Below are 17,426 nucleotides of genomic sequence, written 5' to 3'. Positions count from 1 at the left end.
TCTGTCACCCAGGCTGGAGTGCAGTGGCCGGATCTCAGCTCACTGCAAGCTCCGCCTCCCGGGTTTACGTCATTCTCCTGCCTCAGCCTCCCAAGTAGCTGGGACTACAGGCACCCGCCACCTCGCCTGTCTAGTTTTTTGTATTTTTTTTAGTAGAGATGGGGTTTCACTGTGTTAGCCGGGATGGTCTCGATCTCCTGACCTTGTGATCCGCCCGTCTCGGCCTCCCAGAGTGCTGGGATTACAAGCTTGAGCCACCGCGCCCGGCCAATTCCTCACTTTTCTAAACAACTAAAACAGTTTGTACCAAAACTTTTCAAAAACATTTTTTTTTCAGAGAAATCATTAATTTTTTTTTAAACTTCATATATGTTACTTCTTAAAGTGAGGATATTGAGTAAGCTTTTTTGATTATGCAAAGACATGTTATGAACATTCACCGTTGTACTATAAACAATACAAATCTGCATTTGATTTTTAGTTTTTCAGCGTGTTTAGATTGTCCTTGTGCCAGGTCATCACCCACTTTCCTAACTTTCTGAGAAGACATATAACCAAGTTTGTTAAGAAGTATTTGCTAACAAAGGCAAATAGGAGCTGATTAAGAGTCTAAATACCTTTCCTGTGGGTCAAGTGCACAGTTTTAATGCTGAGGCTGTGTGGCACCTATTTTAGGTACTCTGGGCCATGAAGCCGTGTTAAGATGAAGTTGCCAGGATGCTCCACCACCAGATAAGTGGAGAGTTACTATACCTAATTGAGAGGTACCATGGGGCAGTGAAAGGAGGAGAAAGAGGGATGTGAGCTTTAGGGGAATACTTTATAAAACTGATATTATTCTGCCATTATATTGCATTTACCCCTTAACATCAACATCTATTGTTGATTGGTTTCTCTATGCTAATACTATTTATACATCTCATTTAACAAGTGTAATATCTGCTTTTGACACATGGACCATTGAGACTTAGAGGTTAAATAACCTGCTTGTGATTACATAGCTACTAAGTGGTGGAGCTAGGATTTGACCTCAGCTCTGTTTAATGTGAAAGCCCATGCTCCTAACCACTTTGTTACACTGATAATTTAGTTCAGAGAGGATGGATATCTGCTTCATTTTGCATCTAGAGCAATGGGACTTTCTAACACTGTACATACGCATATTTACAAAATTCTGCTGCAGCAACACAGTTTAGTTTATAAATACATAGATTTTATAATATTGAAATGTTTACCAGGATTAATATAAAATGTTTTAAAGAAAAGCTCTTTGACATAAAACCATTCCAAGAATGTAGTATATCATCTAACTAAATTACATTCAGTAACATAAATTGCATGGTTCAATGCTAGGCATAGTAGGTGCTCTTGGTAGCTGTAACTGTTCATTTTGTACAGCCTATTGTAGATTAAATTGATTGAATTCACTGTTTTAATAATTTGAAGTGAAAAAGAAGATGCAATGAAATCTCTTCAGTTTGGTCGTCCTTAATTTTCAATTTATAAACATTTGGAAGAAAGGTGAAGAAAGGTCTTCCAAACACACTTGAATACTTGAGTATTTCAAAGCATTTTCCTTAAAAGAATTTCTCCTGGCTGAGTGAATTAATTGGATCACTTAATGTTGTTCTTAGAAATACCTAAGAATATTGCAGTTTTACAGTTTTACTTTCATCAATTCATATTATTCTTTTATTTAGTTAACCTGAAATAATGTGGTTTTTTTATAAATTTGCTTTCTATGAGGAATTACCTTAACACTAAATTGACAGGCTTCATAAGAAAAAGTGCTTACTTACCAGAGTTCGTCTGCTTTTTCTTAAAAATTAGTTAAAGCTTTAACTGTACTCTAATTCCCTAACTGAAGATCAATCATCAAAGGCTACACTCTCACATATTAGACTGTAATGCTAGAAACACGAAAGTCATGTCAATTGGGGAGACTTGTGAAATTCAAGTTTGGTCAACTTCATCCCCCTTAGAGTCCGTTTCTACATTGGTAATGAGAAATCTATCCTGCATACTCATAACATTTTTGTAATCAGAGGAGAAAATATGTGTAAAAACACTGAAGGAGGACAAGGCAGAGGGATCGCTTGAAGCCAGGAGTTCAAGACCAGCCTGGGCAATGTAGTGAGACACTGTCTGTATTTTTTTTTTTTTAAAAAAAGCAAAAAATAAAACACTTTGAAGATTATTAAAGTGCTGTGTAGTAAGGTGGCATTTTATTACTTGGTTAAGAGACAGCATTCTTCCAACAACTATATGACTATTAGAAGTAATATATGAGTGACTTCTCACAAGTAAGTTCGTCACTCATATTTACACCCAACTTACTCTAAAAGGGTAGTACTTTGTAGTTAATAATCACAAAACGTTTTCCAGAAAGGTGAGTAGCAATAAATTACTTGGTCTTTTGGAAATAATGTAATAATTTTTGTATATGATATATTTGGATATTTATACCTTGTCTTCAGCAAATATGCATTATCCAAGTTAGCATTGGAGTTCCTACCATATTGGGGTTCCTATCGTTGAATCCCCTGATTTTCCTTTGGATCTTGGTTCCTCATGCTAATCTTTCTTACTTATTTCTCCAATGACTTTAACAGATGTAGAGAATATACAGGGATTCTGAAAATTCAACAAAATTATACCTTGAACTATAGGAGTTGTATTCTAGCTACTTTGACCAGAAAGAAAATTTACTAGGTCCGTGAACTAATGGAAACAGCACAGACTGAGTCAGCCCCAGGACTGAATTCAGCAGTTAGATTTATTAGGTGTCTGACCTTGAGCCAATCCGTTCAGTCAAACCTCACTTTTTAAAATGTCTGTAAAATGGGGTTAATAACACTTATCTTAAACAGTTGGAATGAAAAGTAAATTAAGATACTGCATATGCAGCACAGTATTTGACACATAATAGGTGCTCAATACAAGTTTTGGGGTTTTTTCTCTTCCCTTCCTCACCTTTAAGAGAATTTCTTTGTAGCTCCACTGGGCCAATTCATAGACTAGTAAAGAGGAATAATAGACTGTCTTATTACAGTTGTAGTAGTAGAAGATTTTTATTTACTTAGAAATGAATGTCAAAACTGTCAAAGCAAATTCAGTTGTCTGTTCATTTTCAGAAGTTCTGTCAGTCTTTAATCTACCAATTCAGATTCTGCTATACATATACATCACTGATTTCCTAACAGCAGAATTTGACAATTAAATGCTCTCAAAAACATTTTTCTTTTGCTTGCAGAAATATATGCTAGTAGCCTGAGATGCTTTTTCTAATTATAAGAATCCAGAACTAGAGAATAAAACAACCAAATTAGCATTAGCCATAGCAGTTCTTTTTTCTTTTCCTTTTTTTTCTTCTTTTTGAGGCAGCCTTGCTTTGTCACCCAGGCTGGAGTGCAGTTGTGCGATCATGACTCATTGCAGCCTTGACTTCTTGGGCCCAAGTGATCCTCCCACTTCAGCCTCCTGAGTAGCTGGGAATACAGGCACACCCCACCACACCTGGCTAATTTTTAAATATTTTATAGAGAGAGGGTCTCCCTATGTTGCCCTGGCTGATCTCGAACTCCTGACCTCAAGCAATTCTCCCGCCTTTACCTCCCAAAGTGTTGGGATTACATGTGTGAGCAACCATGCCCAGCCACCACGCATTTCTTAAACTATTCAAAGTAGAGCAAGCTTTTAAATACTATGTCATCTCAGGAAAGTGTTTAAGATTGTCAAAGATTTTATGATTCTTGTCTGGTGCGGATTTTTTTGAGACTGGGTCTCACTTTTTCACCCAACCTAGAGTGCAGAGGTGCCAACATGGCTCACTGCAGGCTTGACTTCCTGGGCTTAAGTGATTCTCCCTCCTCAGCTTCCTGTGTAGCTGGGACCACAGATGTGTGCTATCGTACCCAGCTAATTTTTAACATTCACTTGTAGAGACAGGGAGTCTCACTTTATTGCCCAGACTGGTCTTAAACTCCTAGGCTCAAGTAAGTGATCCACCCACCTTGGCCTGCTAGAGTATTGGGATTACAGGCGTGAGCCATTGTGCCCAGCCCATTCTTTCATGTAATTTATCTTACATTTGATCCTTATTCCATGCTGTTTATAAATATAAATTAGAATTTTATTAGAAAAATGTTTAAAATACAATTTTTTTTTTTTTTTTTGAGACAGAGTCTCACTGTCATCCAGGCTGGAGTGCAGTGATGCAAGCTCACTGCAGCCTTGACCCCTGGGCTCAAGCATTCCTCCCACCTTGGTCTCTCAAGTAGCTGGGACCACAGGCGTGTGCCACCAAGCTCAGCTAATTTTTAAATTTTTTGTACAGATGGGGTCTCCTTATGTTGCCACAGCTAGTCTTGAATGCCTGGGCTCAGGTGATCCGCCTGCCTTGACCTCCCAAATTGCTGGGATTGCAGGCATGAGCCACTGCACCTAGCCACAACACATTTTAAAATTTCTTGAGGAAAACTCTCTTTTTTTAACTTGTAGCTGCTATATTATTTCAACAGGAGTGACATATCCACCAGATACTAATAATTAAAAAGTACCAGGTACCAGCACACACACCCCCCCACTCAACCCATATCATTAGGATAGTTGTGTTTTCCTGTTCTGAAGTAGTTCAACTTTTATACATTTAGATGATAACTTTAATTTATTTAGATATTATAGGCCACTAAGATTTAAAAAAAAAAATTCAACTGAAGTTAAGTTTTACCTTGTTACCAGATTCAGAAGAAGATGTTGTTGAAACTCCTGCAGTGTCCCATGATGAACATACACACCAAGAGATAAAGGGCCGGAAAACACTGGCAACTCCTGCAGTTCGCCGTCTGGCAATGGAAAACAATGTAAGTTCTCTTAATATTTAAGTCTGAGATTGTATAGAAAGTGTACATTTGTACCTCTGAAAAATTAGCCAACTATCCCATGATGAAATGGCTCAGTGAAATTAAGGAAACATGAAAATATTTGCTACTGAAAATCATAGTTGCATAAAATACATGGGAGAAAAGAGAAGTTGTAAACTTATTACTTACTGTCAATTGAGCAGTGTGATTTTATTATTCTTTCTTGGATCCTAATAACAGTAAGAGCTACCATTTATTGAGCACTTGTAAATACCAGGTCTTAGGTCAGGTATTCTAGAGGTACAGCACCAGATAGGAATTTGAAGGAGGGAAAACCTGTAAAGGGAATGAAGGAGGCAGGATAAGAAAGGGAAGAGAAGGGAAATTGGCCAGACATGGTTATGATATCAAACACCTGGCCTGTCCCAAAGCTTGCCATGGTCCTAAGGAAAAAAAGAAAGACTCCGGCCTGATCTGAGGGTGAAGGGGAGAACCCCAGAATTACTGCTTTGAGGCAAGGAGGCCCGCCGTTTGTATTTCCTCTGCCAATCATTGACTGAATGGAAGGTGGAATGCCAGGCAGGGTGGCTCCCTGGCACTGGGATAGGTATTTACATATTCTCATTTAACCCTGTAAGATAAGGAGCTGTTTTAAGACTTGGAGGGTTTAAGTAACTAGTCTAAGGTCACACAGCTAACACAACAACAGAGCCAGGATTTGAAAGTGAGTCTATATCACTCCAGAACCTGTGCTCTTAGACGTTACATACAGCCTCAACAATCATTGCCTCCATTATTTGAGCACATTATGTGCCAGACACTATAGACACATTATCTGTAATCCTCACAAGGACCCTGCAGGAAGGTTGATTAACTTATCTGAAACCAAGTAGACTGAACTAGGGATTTGAACACAAGTCTTTCTGGTTCTGAAGCCTGAATACTTTCCACTGTGCCCCACAATGAGACTTTTTATTTGTCTCTTTTTGAGAAAAGTAAGGTTGCTGTGGGAAAAAAATAAAAGTTTGTATTTTGTGAAATATGTAATAGAGTCATTAAAATGTTCATATTCTTTCAGCCAGTTATCCTGCCACAGGGGAACAATCCCCAGAAAATCATCTAGGATACATTCTTCCTTGTATTTTATATAGCCAAAAATTAGAAGATGCATACATGTTCAAAGTCAAATTATGTTATGTATCCTTGATGAAATTTTATGTAACCCTTAAATGTGTTTAAGTATGAAGACCATTTGGCATAGCAGAAAATAGATATAGTAACATGGAACACTAGGTTATTAAGGGCATCCAATGAAATAATGATTTAACATATTGCTTTGAAATCTATAAAGCATTTTAATAATTTTTTTCTTAATAATATAGAAAGGAATATATAGAAGAAATGTATGATTTCGCTTTCCTAAAACACTCCCTAAAGATGTGGATAGGATACTTGGGTAGAATGCTTGTGTGATTACTAAAAATTAAATATTGGATTTAGTTATCAGAAATCATCTTTTTTCTTTCAGTTTACATATTTATGAATTGAGTTTGTTTAAAATTAAGAACCAATGGCATTTACAGTTGTTTGTAACTGCCTAAAAATTATTTGTTTAAATTTTCATAGTCCATTTGTTACACACTTAGTGTTTGTCTGAGTAAAGTCCTTTATTATTTTAGTCATCCTTAGAGATGCACTAATACAAATGAAATGGGGTCTATTCCTAAGAAATTAATACATACTATATGTGAGGAGATCATTCCAAGCTCTTATGTTTGTTTGTATTTAAATAGAATTAAATGTTTTGTACTGATATTTCCAAAGCAACTACTAGAAAAATAACATTTGAGAGAGCTTTTGTATTATGATCATCTAAGCTGTTACGTTTTTAACTGATAGTCAACGTCAGAAACATTGGTCTAAATTTGGTAGAGCATTTAGTTTCTCTTAAATTCTCAGCTCTCCCTCTTCTTATGTAGTCCCCAAGAATAGAAAAGGTCGAGTAAGAATTATGCAAGAGATTTTAAAATACTTGAGTATAAAAATGTAAGTTTTCAGCCGAGCAAAGTGGCTCACGCCTGTAATTCCAGCACATTTGGGAGGCTGAGTTGAGAAGATGGCTTGAGGCTAGGAGTTCAAGACCAGCCAAGGCAACAGAGTGAGACCCTGTCTCTACAAAATTTTTTTTAAAAAGTAAGTTTTCATAAATAGCTCTAGATTATATATAATATAGATACCTGTTGGTTACCACATGCACATGTGAACAGTGTATACAAAGTAATAAATGATTACTTAAGTAGAAAATGAAAAGGTTATTTCTTTTTACTAATTTATTGGACAGATATATTTTACCGTCAACTGATCAAATTCCATTTTGAAAGTTTAATGATATTTTAAGTAGTTGTATTTTGGCATTAAAATATATCATTTTTTAGATTAAGCTGAGTGAAGTTGTTGGCTCAGGAAAAGATGGGAGAATACTTAAAGAAGACATCCTCAACTATTTGGAAAAGCAGACAGGAGCTATATTACCTCCTTCACCAAAAGCTGAAATTATGCCACCTCCACCAAAGCCAAAAGACATGACTATCCCTATACCAGTATCAAAACCTCCAGTATTCACAGGCAAAGACAAAACAGAACCCATAAAAGGTAATGATAATAATAACAATAATATAAGGCAATAGTTCATTTATTTTGGGGGAAGCTACCTCAGTAAACGTATATAATATGGTATTTTCAAGTCTTACTGAAGGAGAGAAGTTCAACTTCAGTCAACATATAATTTATTTTTTTATTTTGTTTTTGAGATGGATTTTTGCTCTTGTTTCCCAGACTGGAGTGCAGTAGCATGATCTCGGCTCACTGCAGCCTCCACCTCTCAGGTTCAAGCAATTCTCCTGCCTCAGCCTCCTGAGTATCTGGGATTACAGGTGCATGCCACCATGCTCAGCTAATTTTTTGTATTTTTAGTAGAAACAGGGTTTCATCATGTTGGCCGGGCTGGTCTCAAACTCCTGACCTCAGGTGATCCACCCTCCTCGGACTCCCAAAGTGCAGGGATTACAGGCATGAGCCACTCACCATGCCTGGCCATAATTTTTAAATGATGAAATAACAGCTTTTCCGGGAAACACTTCCAATTTATGTGTACCATTAACTTCTGAAGAGGAATACATTAGCAGGTTTCTTGAAGTATAAACTTGTATACTGATAATTGCTCTGTTTGAAGACACACAGGATGTTTTAAACATTCACTGTTTGTAGTTAGCTTTCAAAATAACTAGTTCTGATTTGTTATTTATAAACTCTTGGAATGATTAACTTCCAGAAGAGTGGCTTTGCAGGAAAGCTGTTAGGGAAATACATGGCTTGCATTCTTTTGAATGTTTTATATAACACAGCGTTTAAAGCAGTTACCTGCTGCTATGTTATTGCATTTGCCACTGAGTGTCATGATGCAGTCAATGTTCCAGCTTTGAAATTAGTGACTTTCAATGTAAGGTAACATAATGAAGAGAGTAGTAAGAGGAAGGGTTTAACTGAGAGAGTAAAGGACATTAGAGAACCTTCCATTTTAGTTTCTTTAAAAAAAAAAAAGGATGAAGAAATTTAAGAATTTAAATAAATGAATAACAATTGAATGCTTTTCAGGCTTTCAAAAAGCAATGGTCAAGACTATGTCTGCAGCCCTGAAGATACCTCATTTTGGTTATTGTGATGAGGTTGACCTTACTGAACTGGTTAAGCTCCGAGAAGAATTAAAACCCATTGCTTTTGCTCGTGGAATTAAACTCTCCTTTATGCCTTTCTTCTTAAAGGTGAGATTTCATTCATTTCAAACAAAGCTTGAGTAGGACATTTATTTGTTTGTTTGTGTTTTTGAGACAGAGTTTTGCTCTTGTCAACCAGGCTGGAGTGCAATGGTGCGAACTCGGCTTACTGCAACCTCCGCCTCCCGGGTTCAAATAATTCTCTTGCCTCAGCCTCCCGAGTAGCTGGGAATACAGGCACCTGCCACCATGCCTGGCTAATTTTGTATTTTTAGTAGAGACTTGGTTTCACCATGTAGGTCAGGCTGGTCTCAAACTCCTGACCTCAGGTGATCCACACCCACCTCGGACTCCCAAAGTGCTGGAATTCCAGGCATGAGCCACCGCATCTGGCCCCCCAAGTAGGACATTTAAATTTTGTTTTGCCAACATGCAATGTGTTGACTGTGGCCTTGAATAAAAATATTACTTTTCACATCAAATAGTTAGAAAATGTGCCATTTCTTTGTTTAATAGGAAATTATAAAATTGAAATGTCTATATCATATTTTTAGCCACTTATCTTTGAGCTAGGTAGAGACAATTCTGCCAGTTAAGTAAAGCCTTTAATCCTAAAAGGATCACTCCAGCCAAGTCCTGGTTTGAACTAAAATGAGACTTGATATTAATTTTGCAATATCACTGACATATATTTAATATTTATTTAACAAATTTATATTGAGGCTCCTGGGAATCATTTCTAGTGCTAAGCCTTGGGACCAGTATAAAATGGAGTAAGATCATCAGCTGACCTTGAGCAGCTTACAGTCTAGCTCACATTAGTGACTGTGCAGCAGCTACCATGTGCCAGGCTCCATACTAAGCATGCTGTATACATTATCTCTTAATTCTCAAGTAACCCTGACATGTAAATATTACTGTCCCCACTTTCCATTTAAGGAAATTGGGGCTCAGAGAGGTTGAGAAACTTGTTAAGGACTTATAGCTAACAGGTGGAGAAGCTCTTTCAGATTCTGGTCTGTTCTACTCTGAAGGACATACTGATGTCTCTAATGCGAGCATGTTCAGTCCTTTCTCTACACTACACCAAGACTGGTCTTCTGTAAATCAAATTATTGTAATATTCTCTGATTCTCTTCAGTGGTTCCCTTTCATTGCCTTTAGGATAATTTCCATACTCCTTAGTGTGGCATACAAATGTGTTGTAAGTCTCCGCTGCCTGCCTCTCCGTTCTTATCTCACTCCCTAATATGAAGCTACCCATAATTGCTAGAATACACAATTCCACTCGAAGTGCCCCTTCTTCTCCATCAAACACCTGCAAATAAATCCCAAATTGTGGTCAGGTACAGACTCCTTCTGTGGCTGTCACTATTTGAATTAAATACTCTTGTTTCCCACTGTGACTTATCTCAGTGCATTGTGAGTGCTTACTCAGTTTTCTCTTCACTTACTTACTGGGCTTTGAGCCTTGTGAGGCAGAAACTGTTCTCCTTTATTTCCCCCTTTTTTTTTTTCTAAGAAAGGGTTCTCTCAAGGCAGGCAGATTGCTTGAGCTCAGGAGTTCAAGAACAGCTTGGGCAGAATGGTGAAACCCCATCTCTACAAAAAATAGAAAAGTTACCTGGGCATGGTGGCACACACCTGTAGTCCCAGCTACTCGGGAGGCTAAGATAGGAGGATCACTCAAACCAAAGAGGTTGAGGCTACAGTGAGCTGAGATCATGCCACTGCACTCCAGCCTGGGTGACAAAGCAAGACCCTGTCTCAAAAACAAACAAGAAAAAAACTTCCAAGTCATAAAAATTAAGGAACTCATAGCAGTTCTTTTCGTTGTATTTTTCTTCAGTTGATCTACTCTCTTAACCTGTCCTAACTAAACTAATGACTATGAAATGTCTCTATATATTTAAACTTTTTTCTTAACTCTCTAGTTCAAGAATTTGATTTTTTTCCATCAAGACCCCTGATGCACTGAGAAAAATAACACAATACATGTAAAGAACTTTAACAGGGACCAGAAAAGGGCAGTGGGGAAGGGAATTCTTTTTAAGAATGATCTTAAGCATTTTTATTTCACTATCTTTTAAATTTAATACAATGCATGACCACCACATGTAAGGTATGAAACTTGATTATTAGATCCCGAATGGGCAGGGGAGCAGATATCAAGAACATTTGGATACAGTTAGGGAAATCTGAATATGGACAGGAGAGAAATGGTAGTAAGTGACAAAAGGAAAAAAGAAAGGGAGAAGGCGGCAGAGAGGGAAAATGTAAATGCTATTCAGTGAGACTTGAGCTGTAAAGTAAATGTTCAGGCCATCTCTGCCCTTCAGCTGGCCAAGGACACCAAGTAGCAAATTGGCATCTAATGGTCAGTGCGCTTTGAAATCCTCATCACGTGTTCTTTCCACACAGGGAAATAGCTTACCTGCTTTTTTGTGTTTTGATTCCTAGTTTTGAACCACAGGTTTACTTCTCATGGAAATCTTGAGATTCAACATGTCAGTGAGGAAATCACCTAGAATTTAGACATTTTCTTTGGAACTTTGGCTGGTCTGCATCATTATTTTGAAAATCTCCTTGATGTTTACAAGCTACCTGACTATCTTTTATTCTTTAATGATTAGGGTGACCTAGTTCTACATTGCTTGAAGGTAACATTGGCAGTAATGTGACTAGGTACATGTAGACTTGAAATTAAACTCAGCATAAATAAGAGTTCTCTCTCTCCCTCCTTTTATACCTCTTATTTCAAATTCCCTATCCCTTCTGAGTTAAAAGTGCTAAAATTGCATTCTTTTTCTGTTAAACAGGCTGTTTCCTTGGGATTACTACAGTTTCCTATCCTTAATGCTTCTGTGGATGAAAACTGCCAGAATATAACATATAAGGTTGGCTACGCAGAGTGAAAATGTTCTTATTATTAATAGAAGATAGGGCAAATGTGCTTGTAGGTTAGAGAGACTTCTATTGTAATTTAAATAGTGATTTTTTTTAGACTAGAATTAAAGGTATGGGGTGAAACATTAAACTTAAGTCTAATTCTTTGTTGTTTTTGTGTTTAATAATACTGTTTAGATATGGAGATTCTTAAAACCATTTTTAAGCTTTTTTTTTTGTTTTCTGCTTAAAATAATGGAAATATAGCTGTATGGCAGATTATGTTACCCGCTCTACTTACCCTCTCAAAAAGAAGCAGCTCTTTCACAACTGAATTCCTGGAATTTTAATTTTATTATTATTATTATTATTATTATTATTGGCAGAGTCTCACTCTGCACCAGTTTGGAGTGCAGTGTTATGATCGTGGCTCACTGCAACCTCGACCTCTCAGGCCCAAGCAATCCTTCTGCCCCAGCCTCCTGTGTAGCTGGGACTATAGGCATGCGCCACTATGCCCAACTAATTTTTAAATTTTTTGTGGAGACGTGGTCTCATTATGTTGCCCAGGCTGGTGTTGAACTTCTGGTCTCAAGCAATCCTCCTGCCTCAGCCTCCCAAAGTGCTGGGATTACAGGCATGAACCACTACACCTGGCAAATTCCTTGAATTTTAAGATTAAGAATAATTTAAGTGAGAAAAGTAATAAAAGTTTGAATTCAATTTGAGTAAACTCTTCTGTGAGGAGTGAACGTTTCTTAAGACCGAGAACTCTTTTGGAGATGCTTTTCCTTAAGTTTACTTATCATTAGACGTGTACAGCCAGAGGCTGGGCACAGTGGCTCACACCTATAATCCCAGTACTTTGGGAGGCCAAGGTGGGTGGATTACGTGAGGTCAGGAGTTTGAGACCAGCCTGGCCAACATGGTGAAACCCTGTCTCTACTAAAAGTACAAAAATTAGCCAGGTGTGGTGGCCAGCGCCTATAGTCCCAACTACTCAGGAGGCTGAGATGGGAGAATTGCTTGAATCCAGGAGGCAGGGGTTGCAGTGAGCCAAGATTATACCACTGCACTCCAGCATGGGCGACAAGAGCAAAACTCTATTTCAAAAAGAGAATTAAAAAAAAAAAAAAAAAAGAAATGTACAACCAGAAAGTGAGCTTAGATATTCTGGGAGGTCAGCTCCCATATGGTTAATACAGCCAGCTGTATTAATTTTAATTTTAATTTTAATATCTCCTGATTAAGTATATACTTATCACAAAAATTTCGGGCAAGAAAATAATGATGTTGGCTGGGTGTAGTGGCTCCTGCCTATAATCCCAGCACTTTGAGGGACAGAGGTAGGAGGATGGCTTGAGCCCAGGAATTCGAGACCAGCATGGGCAACAAAGTGAGGAGGCCCCCATCTCTACAGAAAAAAAAATTAGCCAGGCATGGTAGTGCATACTTATAGTTTTAGCTACTTGGGAGGCTGAGGCAGGAGAATCATATGATACCTGGGAGATGGAGGTTGCAGTGAGTTGTGATCATGACACTACACTCCAGCCTAGGTGACAAAGTGAAACCCTGCCTGTGTCAAAAAAAACAAAAGAAAAGAAAAAAGAAAATAAAGATGTTTACCCTCAATTTCATGACCCTAAGATAACTCATTGTTTGTGTTGAGATACACATCTTTCTAGGATTTCATTTTCACATACTTTTTACAAGATATAGAATTGTTAATATTTTCTTTAACTTGCTTTTTTTCTGTTTGTTTCTTTTTTTGTTTTTGAGACAGGGTCTCACTCTGTTGCCTGTCTGAAGTATTCCCACAGAGAATATCTATGCTGTGGTGCAATCATCGCCTCACTGCAGCCTCCACCTCCCACCTCAGCCTTCCGAGTAGCTGGGACTACAGACACCTGCCACCATGCCCAGCTAATTTTTTTTTTTTTTTTTTTTTTTTTTAGAAATGGGGTCTTGCCATGTTGCCCAGGCTGGTCTCTGACTCCTGGGCTCAAGTGATTCACCCACCTCAGCCTCCCAAAATGCTGGGTTATAGGCATGAGCCACTGTGCCCAGCCCCTTCTTTTTTGTTTGCTATATTATAAACATCATTATGTGTCAGCAAATATAGCTTTGTTATTTATGTAGCCAGTGACCTGTTTATAAACATTATGATTATTCGCAGTTTCTCAAACTTATAAACAGTGTGTACTCAACATCCCTGTGTATCCCTACATACTTCTGCATTTAGTTCCTTAACACAAATTTTTATAAGTGTTGGTACATATTGTCATGTGTTCTCCAAAAAGTCTATACAGGTTAAGTATCCGTTACCTGAAATGCTTGGGACCAGAAGTGTTTTGGATTTAAGATTTTTTTGGATTATGGGATATTTGCATATACAAAGGAGATATCTTGAGGATAGGACCCAAGTCCAAACATGAAATTCACTTATGTTTCATTTACCCCTCATACACATAGCCTAAGGGTAATTTTATACAATGTTTTGAACACTTTTGTACATGAAACAATTTTTTTTTTCTTTTTTTGAGACAGAGTCTTGCTCTGTAGCCCAGGCTGGAGTGCAGTGGCGAGATCTCGGCTCACTGCAAGCTCCACCTCCTGGCTTCACACCATTCTCCTGCCTCAGCCTCTCGGGTAGCTGGGACTACAGGTGCCTGCCACCACACCCGCTAATTTCTTTTTGTATTTTTAGTAGAGACGGGGTTTCACTGTGTTAGCCAGGCTGGTCTTGATCTCCTGACCTCATGATCCACCCGCCTCGGCCTCCCAAAGTGCTGGGATTACAGGCGTGAGCCACTGTGCCTGGCCACACAGTTTTCTTTTTTTCTTTTTTTGACACAGGGTTTTGCTCTGTCACCCATGCATAATCATAGCGTATTGTAACCTAAAACTCCTGGGGTCAAATGATCCTCCCGCCTCAGCCTCCCAAGTAGCTGAGACTACAGGCATGTGCCATAATACTCAGCTAATTAAAAAAAATTTTTTTGTAGAAATGGAGTCTTACTACGTTGCCCAGGCTGGTCTTGAACTCCTGGCCTCAAGCAATCCTTCTGCATCAGTCTCTCAAAGTGTTGGGATTATAGGCACGAGCCACTGTGCCCTGCCAGAACAATGGCTGCGTTTTTTTTTTTTTTTTAATTGATGGGCTCTGATATGGTTAAATATTACAAAATGAGAACTGTTTCAACAACTATGCAGCATAATGTTTAAGGACAAAATATTGAATATACTTTTTATTATATATGTATTTTATCACATAGTAAGGAATGCTGAGATGCTTAATCCATCCAATAAATCGAAAATAAAAACTTTACATTTCTGTATTTGTCAGTATACAGAATTCTGAAGATGGATCTTGACTCAGGGTGATAAATCAGTTTTCAAGGAAATTGGCTACATGACATGACATTTCAGCCTCAAAAGTTTCAGATGTTGGAGCATTTCAGATTTCAGATATTTGAACTGGGGATGCTCAACCTGTACCAGTTACATTTGCACTGACAGTGTTGGGAAATAGCTTATTGCCTACATTCTTATCAACAAAAAATTTATCTTTGTTTAGACAGAGTCTCACTCTGTCTCCCAGGCTAGAGTACAGTGGTACAATCTCGGCCCACCGCAACCTCCACCTCCTGGGTTTGAGCGATTCTCATGCCTCAGCCTCCTGAGTAGCTGGGATCACAGGCCTGTGCCACCTTGCTAATTTTTGTATTTTTAGTAGAGATGGGGTTTCACCATGTTGGCCAGGCTGGTCTTGAACTCATTACCTCAGGTAATTCAGCCACCTTGGCCTCCCAGAGTGCTGGGATAACAGGCGTGAGCCACTGCATCTGGCCCCAAAAATCTTTTAAAATTATTTTAAATTATTTCTTTTTTTATTTTTTTGAGACGGAGTCTCACTCTGTCGCCCAGGCTGGAGTGCAGTGGCCGGATCTCAGCTCACTGCAAGCTCCGCCTCCCGGGTTTACGCCATTCTCCTGCCTCAGCCTCCCGAGTAGCTGGGACTACAGGCGCCCGCCACTTCGCCCGGCTAGTTTTTTGTATTTTTTTAGTAGAGACGGGGTTTCACCGTGTTAGCCAGGATGGTCTCGATCTCCTGACCTCGTGATCCGCCCGTCTCGGCCTCCCAAAGTGCTGGGATTACAGGCTTGAGCCACCATGTCCGGCCTAAATTATTTCTTTTAAATCACTACCAATTGGGTAAAAATAAGTTTTGGAAGTGGTTTCTAGATGACAGTGAAGGTTGATCCTTTCTTTGCTGTTAGCTTATTCATTAAAAGCCCTACTGTATAATTTTTTATTTTTTAGGCTTCTCATAACATTGGGATAGCAATGGATACTGAACAGGGTTTGATTGTCCCTAATGTGAAAAATGTTCAGATCTGCTCTATATTTGACATCGCCACTGAACTGAACCGCCTCCAGAAATTGGGCTCTGCGGGTCAGCTCAGCACCACTGATCTTACAGGAGGAACATTTACTCTTTCCAACATTGGATCAGTGAGTAATAATGTTGAAATACATAAACCATTGCTTAAGGTTTCTGATCATATGCTTAATTAAAAATAGAAAATGTCACTTGGCATTTGTTCCCTGAAAATCCTAACTTTTAATACTCTCCTTTTTTTTTTTTTAAATAGATTGGTGGTACCTATGCCAAACCAGTGATATTGCCACCTGAAGTAGCCATTGGGGCCCTTGGATCAATTAAGGTACATGTATTAGATAACTGAAAAATGGAGTTTAAGCAAATTCAGGGACTCAACACAATGAAGAGTAACCATTTCTAAGGTTTCCCCCTCATTTTGTAGGTTTAAGTTTCTGAGTTTGCCTTAGAAAGTCCATTATTTCTTTTTTCTTTTTTTTTTTTTACTTTAAGTTCTGGGATACATGTGCAGAACATGCAGGTTTGTTACATAGGTATACACATGCCAAGGTGGTTTGCTGCACCCATCAACCTGTCATCTACATTAAGTATTTCTCCTAATGCTATCCCTTCCCTAGCCCCCCACCATGTGACAAGTCCCCAGTGTGTGATGTTCCCCACCCTCTGTCCATGTGTTCTCATTGTTCAGCTCCCACTTATGAGTGAGAACATGAAGTGTTTGGTGTTCTGTTCCTGTGTTAGTTTGCTGAGAATGGTTTCCAGCTTCATCCATGTCCCTGCAAAGGACATGAGCTCACTCTTTTTTGTGGCTGCATAGTATTCCATGGTGTATATGTGCCACATTTTCTTTATCCAGTCTAACATTGATGGGCATTTGGGTTGGTTCCAAGTCTTTGCTATTGTGAATAGTGCTGCGGTAAACATACGTGTGCATGTGTCTTTATAGTAGCATGATTTATAATCTTTTGGGTATATACTCAGTAATGGGATTGCTGGGTCAAATGGTGTTTCTGGGTCAAATGGTATTTCTGGTTCTAAATCCTTGAGGAATCGCCACACTGTCTTCCACAATGGTTGAACTTACTTACACTCCCACCAACAATATAAAAGCATTTCTGTTTCTCCACATTCTCTCCAGCATCTGTTATTTCCTGCCTTTTTCATGATCACCATTGTAACTGGTGTGGTATTTCATTGTAGTTTTGATTTGCATTTCTCTAACGGCCAGTGATGATGAGCTTTTTTTCATGTTTGTTGGCTACATAAATGTCTTCTTTTGAAAAGTGCCTGTTCATATCCTTCGCCCACTTTAAGATGGGTTGTTTGTCTTTTTTCTTGTAAATTTGTTTAAGTTGCTTGTAGATTCTGGATATTAGCCCTTTGTCAGATGGATAGATTACAAAATTGTTCTCCCATTCTATAGGTTGCCTGTTCTCTCTGATGATAGTTTCTTTTGCTGTGCAGAAGCTCTTTAGTTTAATTAGATCTGATTTAATTAGATCT

The 17,426-nt window shown here is 38.5% G+C and overlaps 1 protein-coding gene across 3 annotated transcripts in view; it reads left to right on the top strand.

Moving 5' to 3' along the window:
* Positions 1–17,426, top strand: part of DBT (dihydrolipoamide branched chain transacylase E2) — a 72,228-nt gene that overhangs the window by 42,812 nt on the left and 11,990 nt on the right. For 2 of the 3 annotated variants that reach the window (XM_017865145.1, XM_017865146.1), the window contains 6 exons: positions 4,741–4,862; positions 7,298–7,514; positions 8,517–8,683; positions 11,455–11,532; positions 15,845–16,036; positions 16,177–16,248. In XM_017865145.1, coding sequence (XP_017720634.1) covers positions 4,741–4,862; positions 7,298–7,514; positions 8,517–8,683; positions 11,455–11,532; positions 15,845–16,036; positions 16,177–16,248 — 848 coding nt within the window. The remainder of the gene's footprint in view (positions 1–4,740; positions 4,863–7,297; positions 7,515–8,516; positions 8,684–11,454; positions 11,533–15,844; positions 16,037–16,176; positions 16,249–17,426) is intronic. The other variant, XM_017865148.1, reaches the window with a different exon arrangement.

Source organism: Rhinopithecus bieti, unplaced genomic scaffold (genome assembly GCF_001698545.2).
Source record: "Rhinopithecus bieti isolate Rb0 unplaced genomic scaffold, ASM169854v2 scaffold_78620, whole genome shotgun sequence".
NCBI lineage: Eukaryota > Metazoa > Chordata > Mammalia > Primates > Cercopithecidae > Rhinopithecus > Rhinopithecus bieti.
This window is presented reverse-complemented; position numbering and strand designations above follow the sequence as displayed.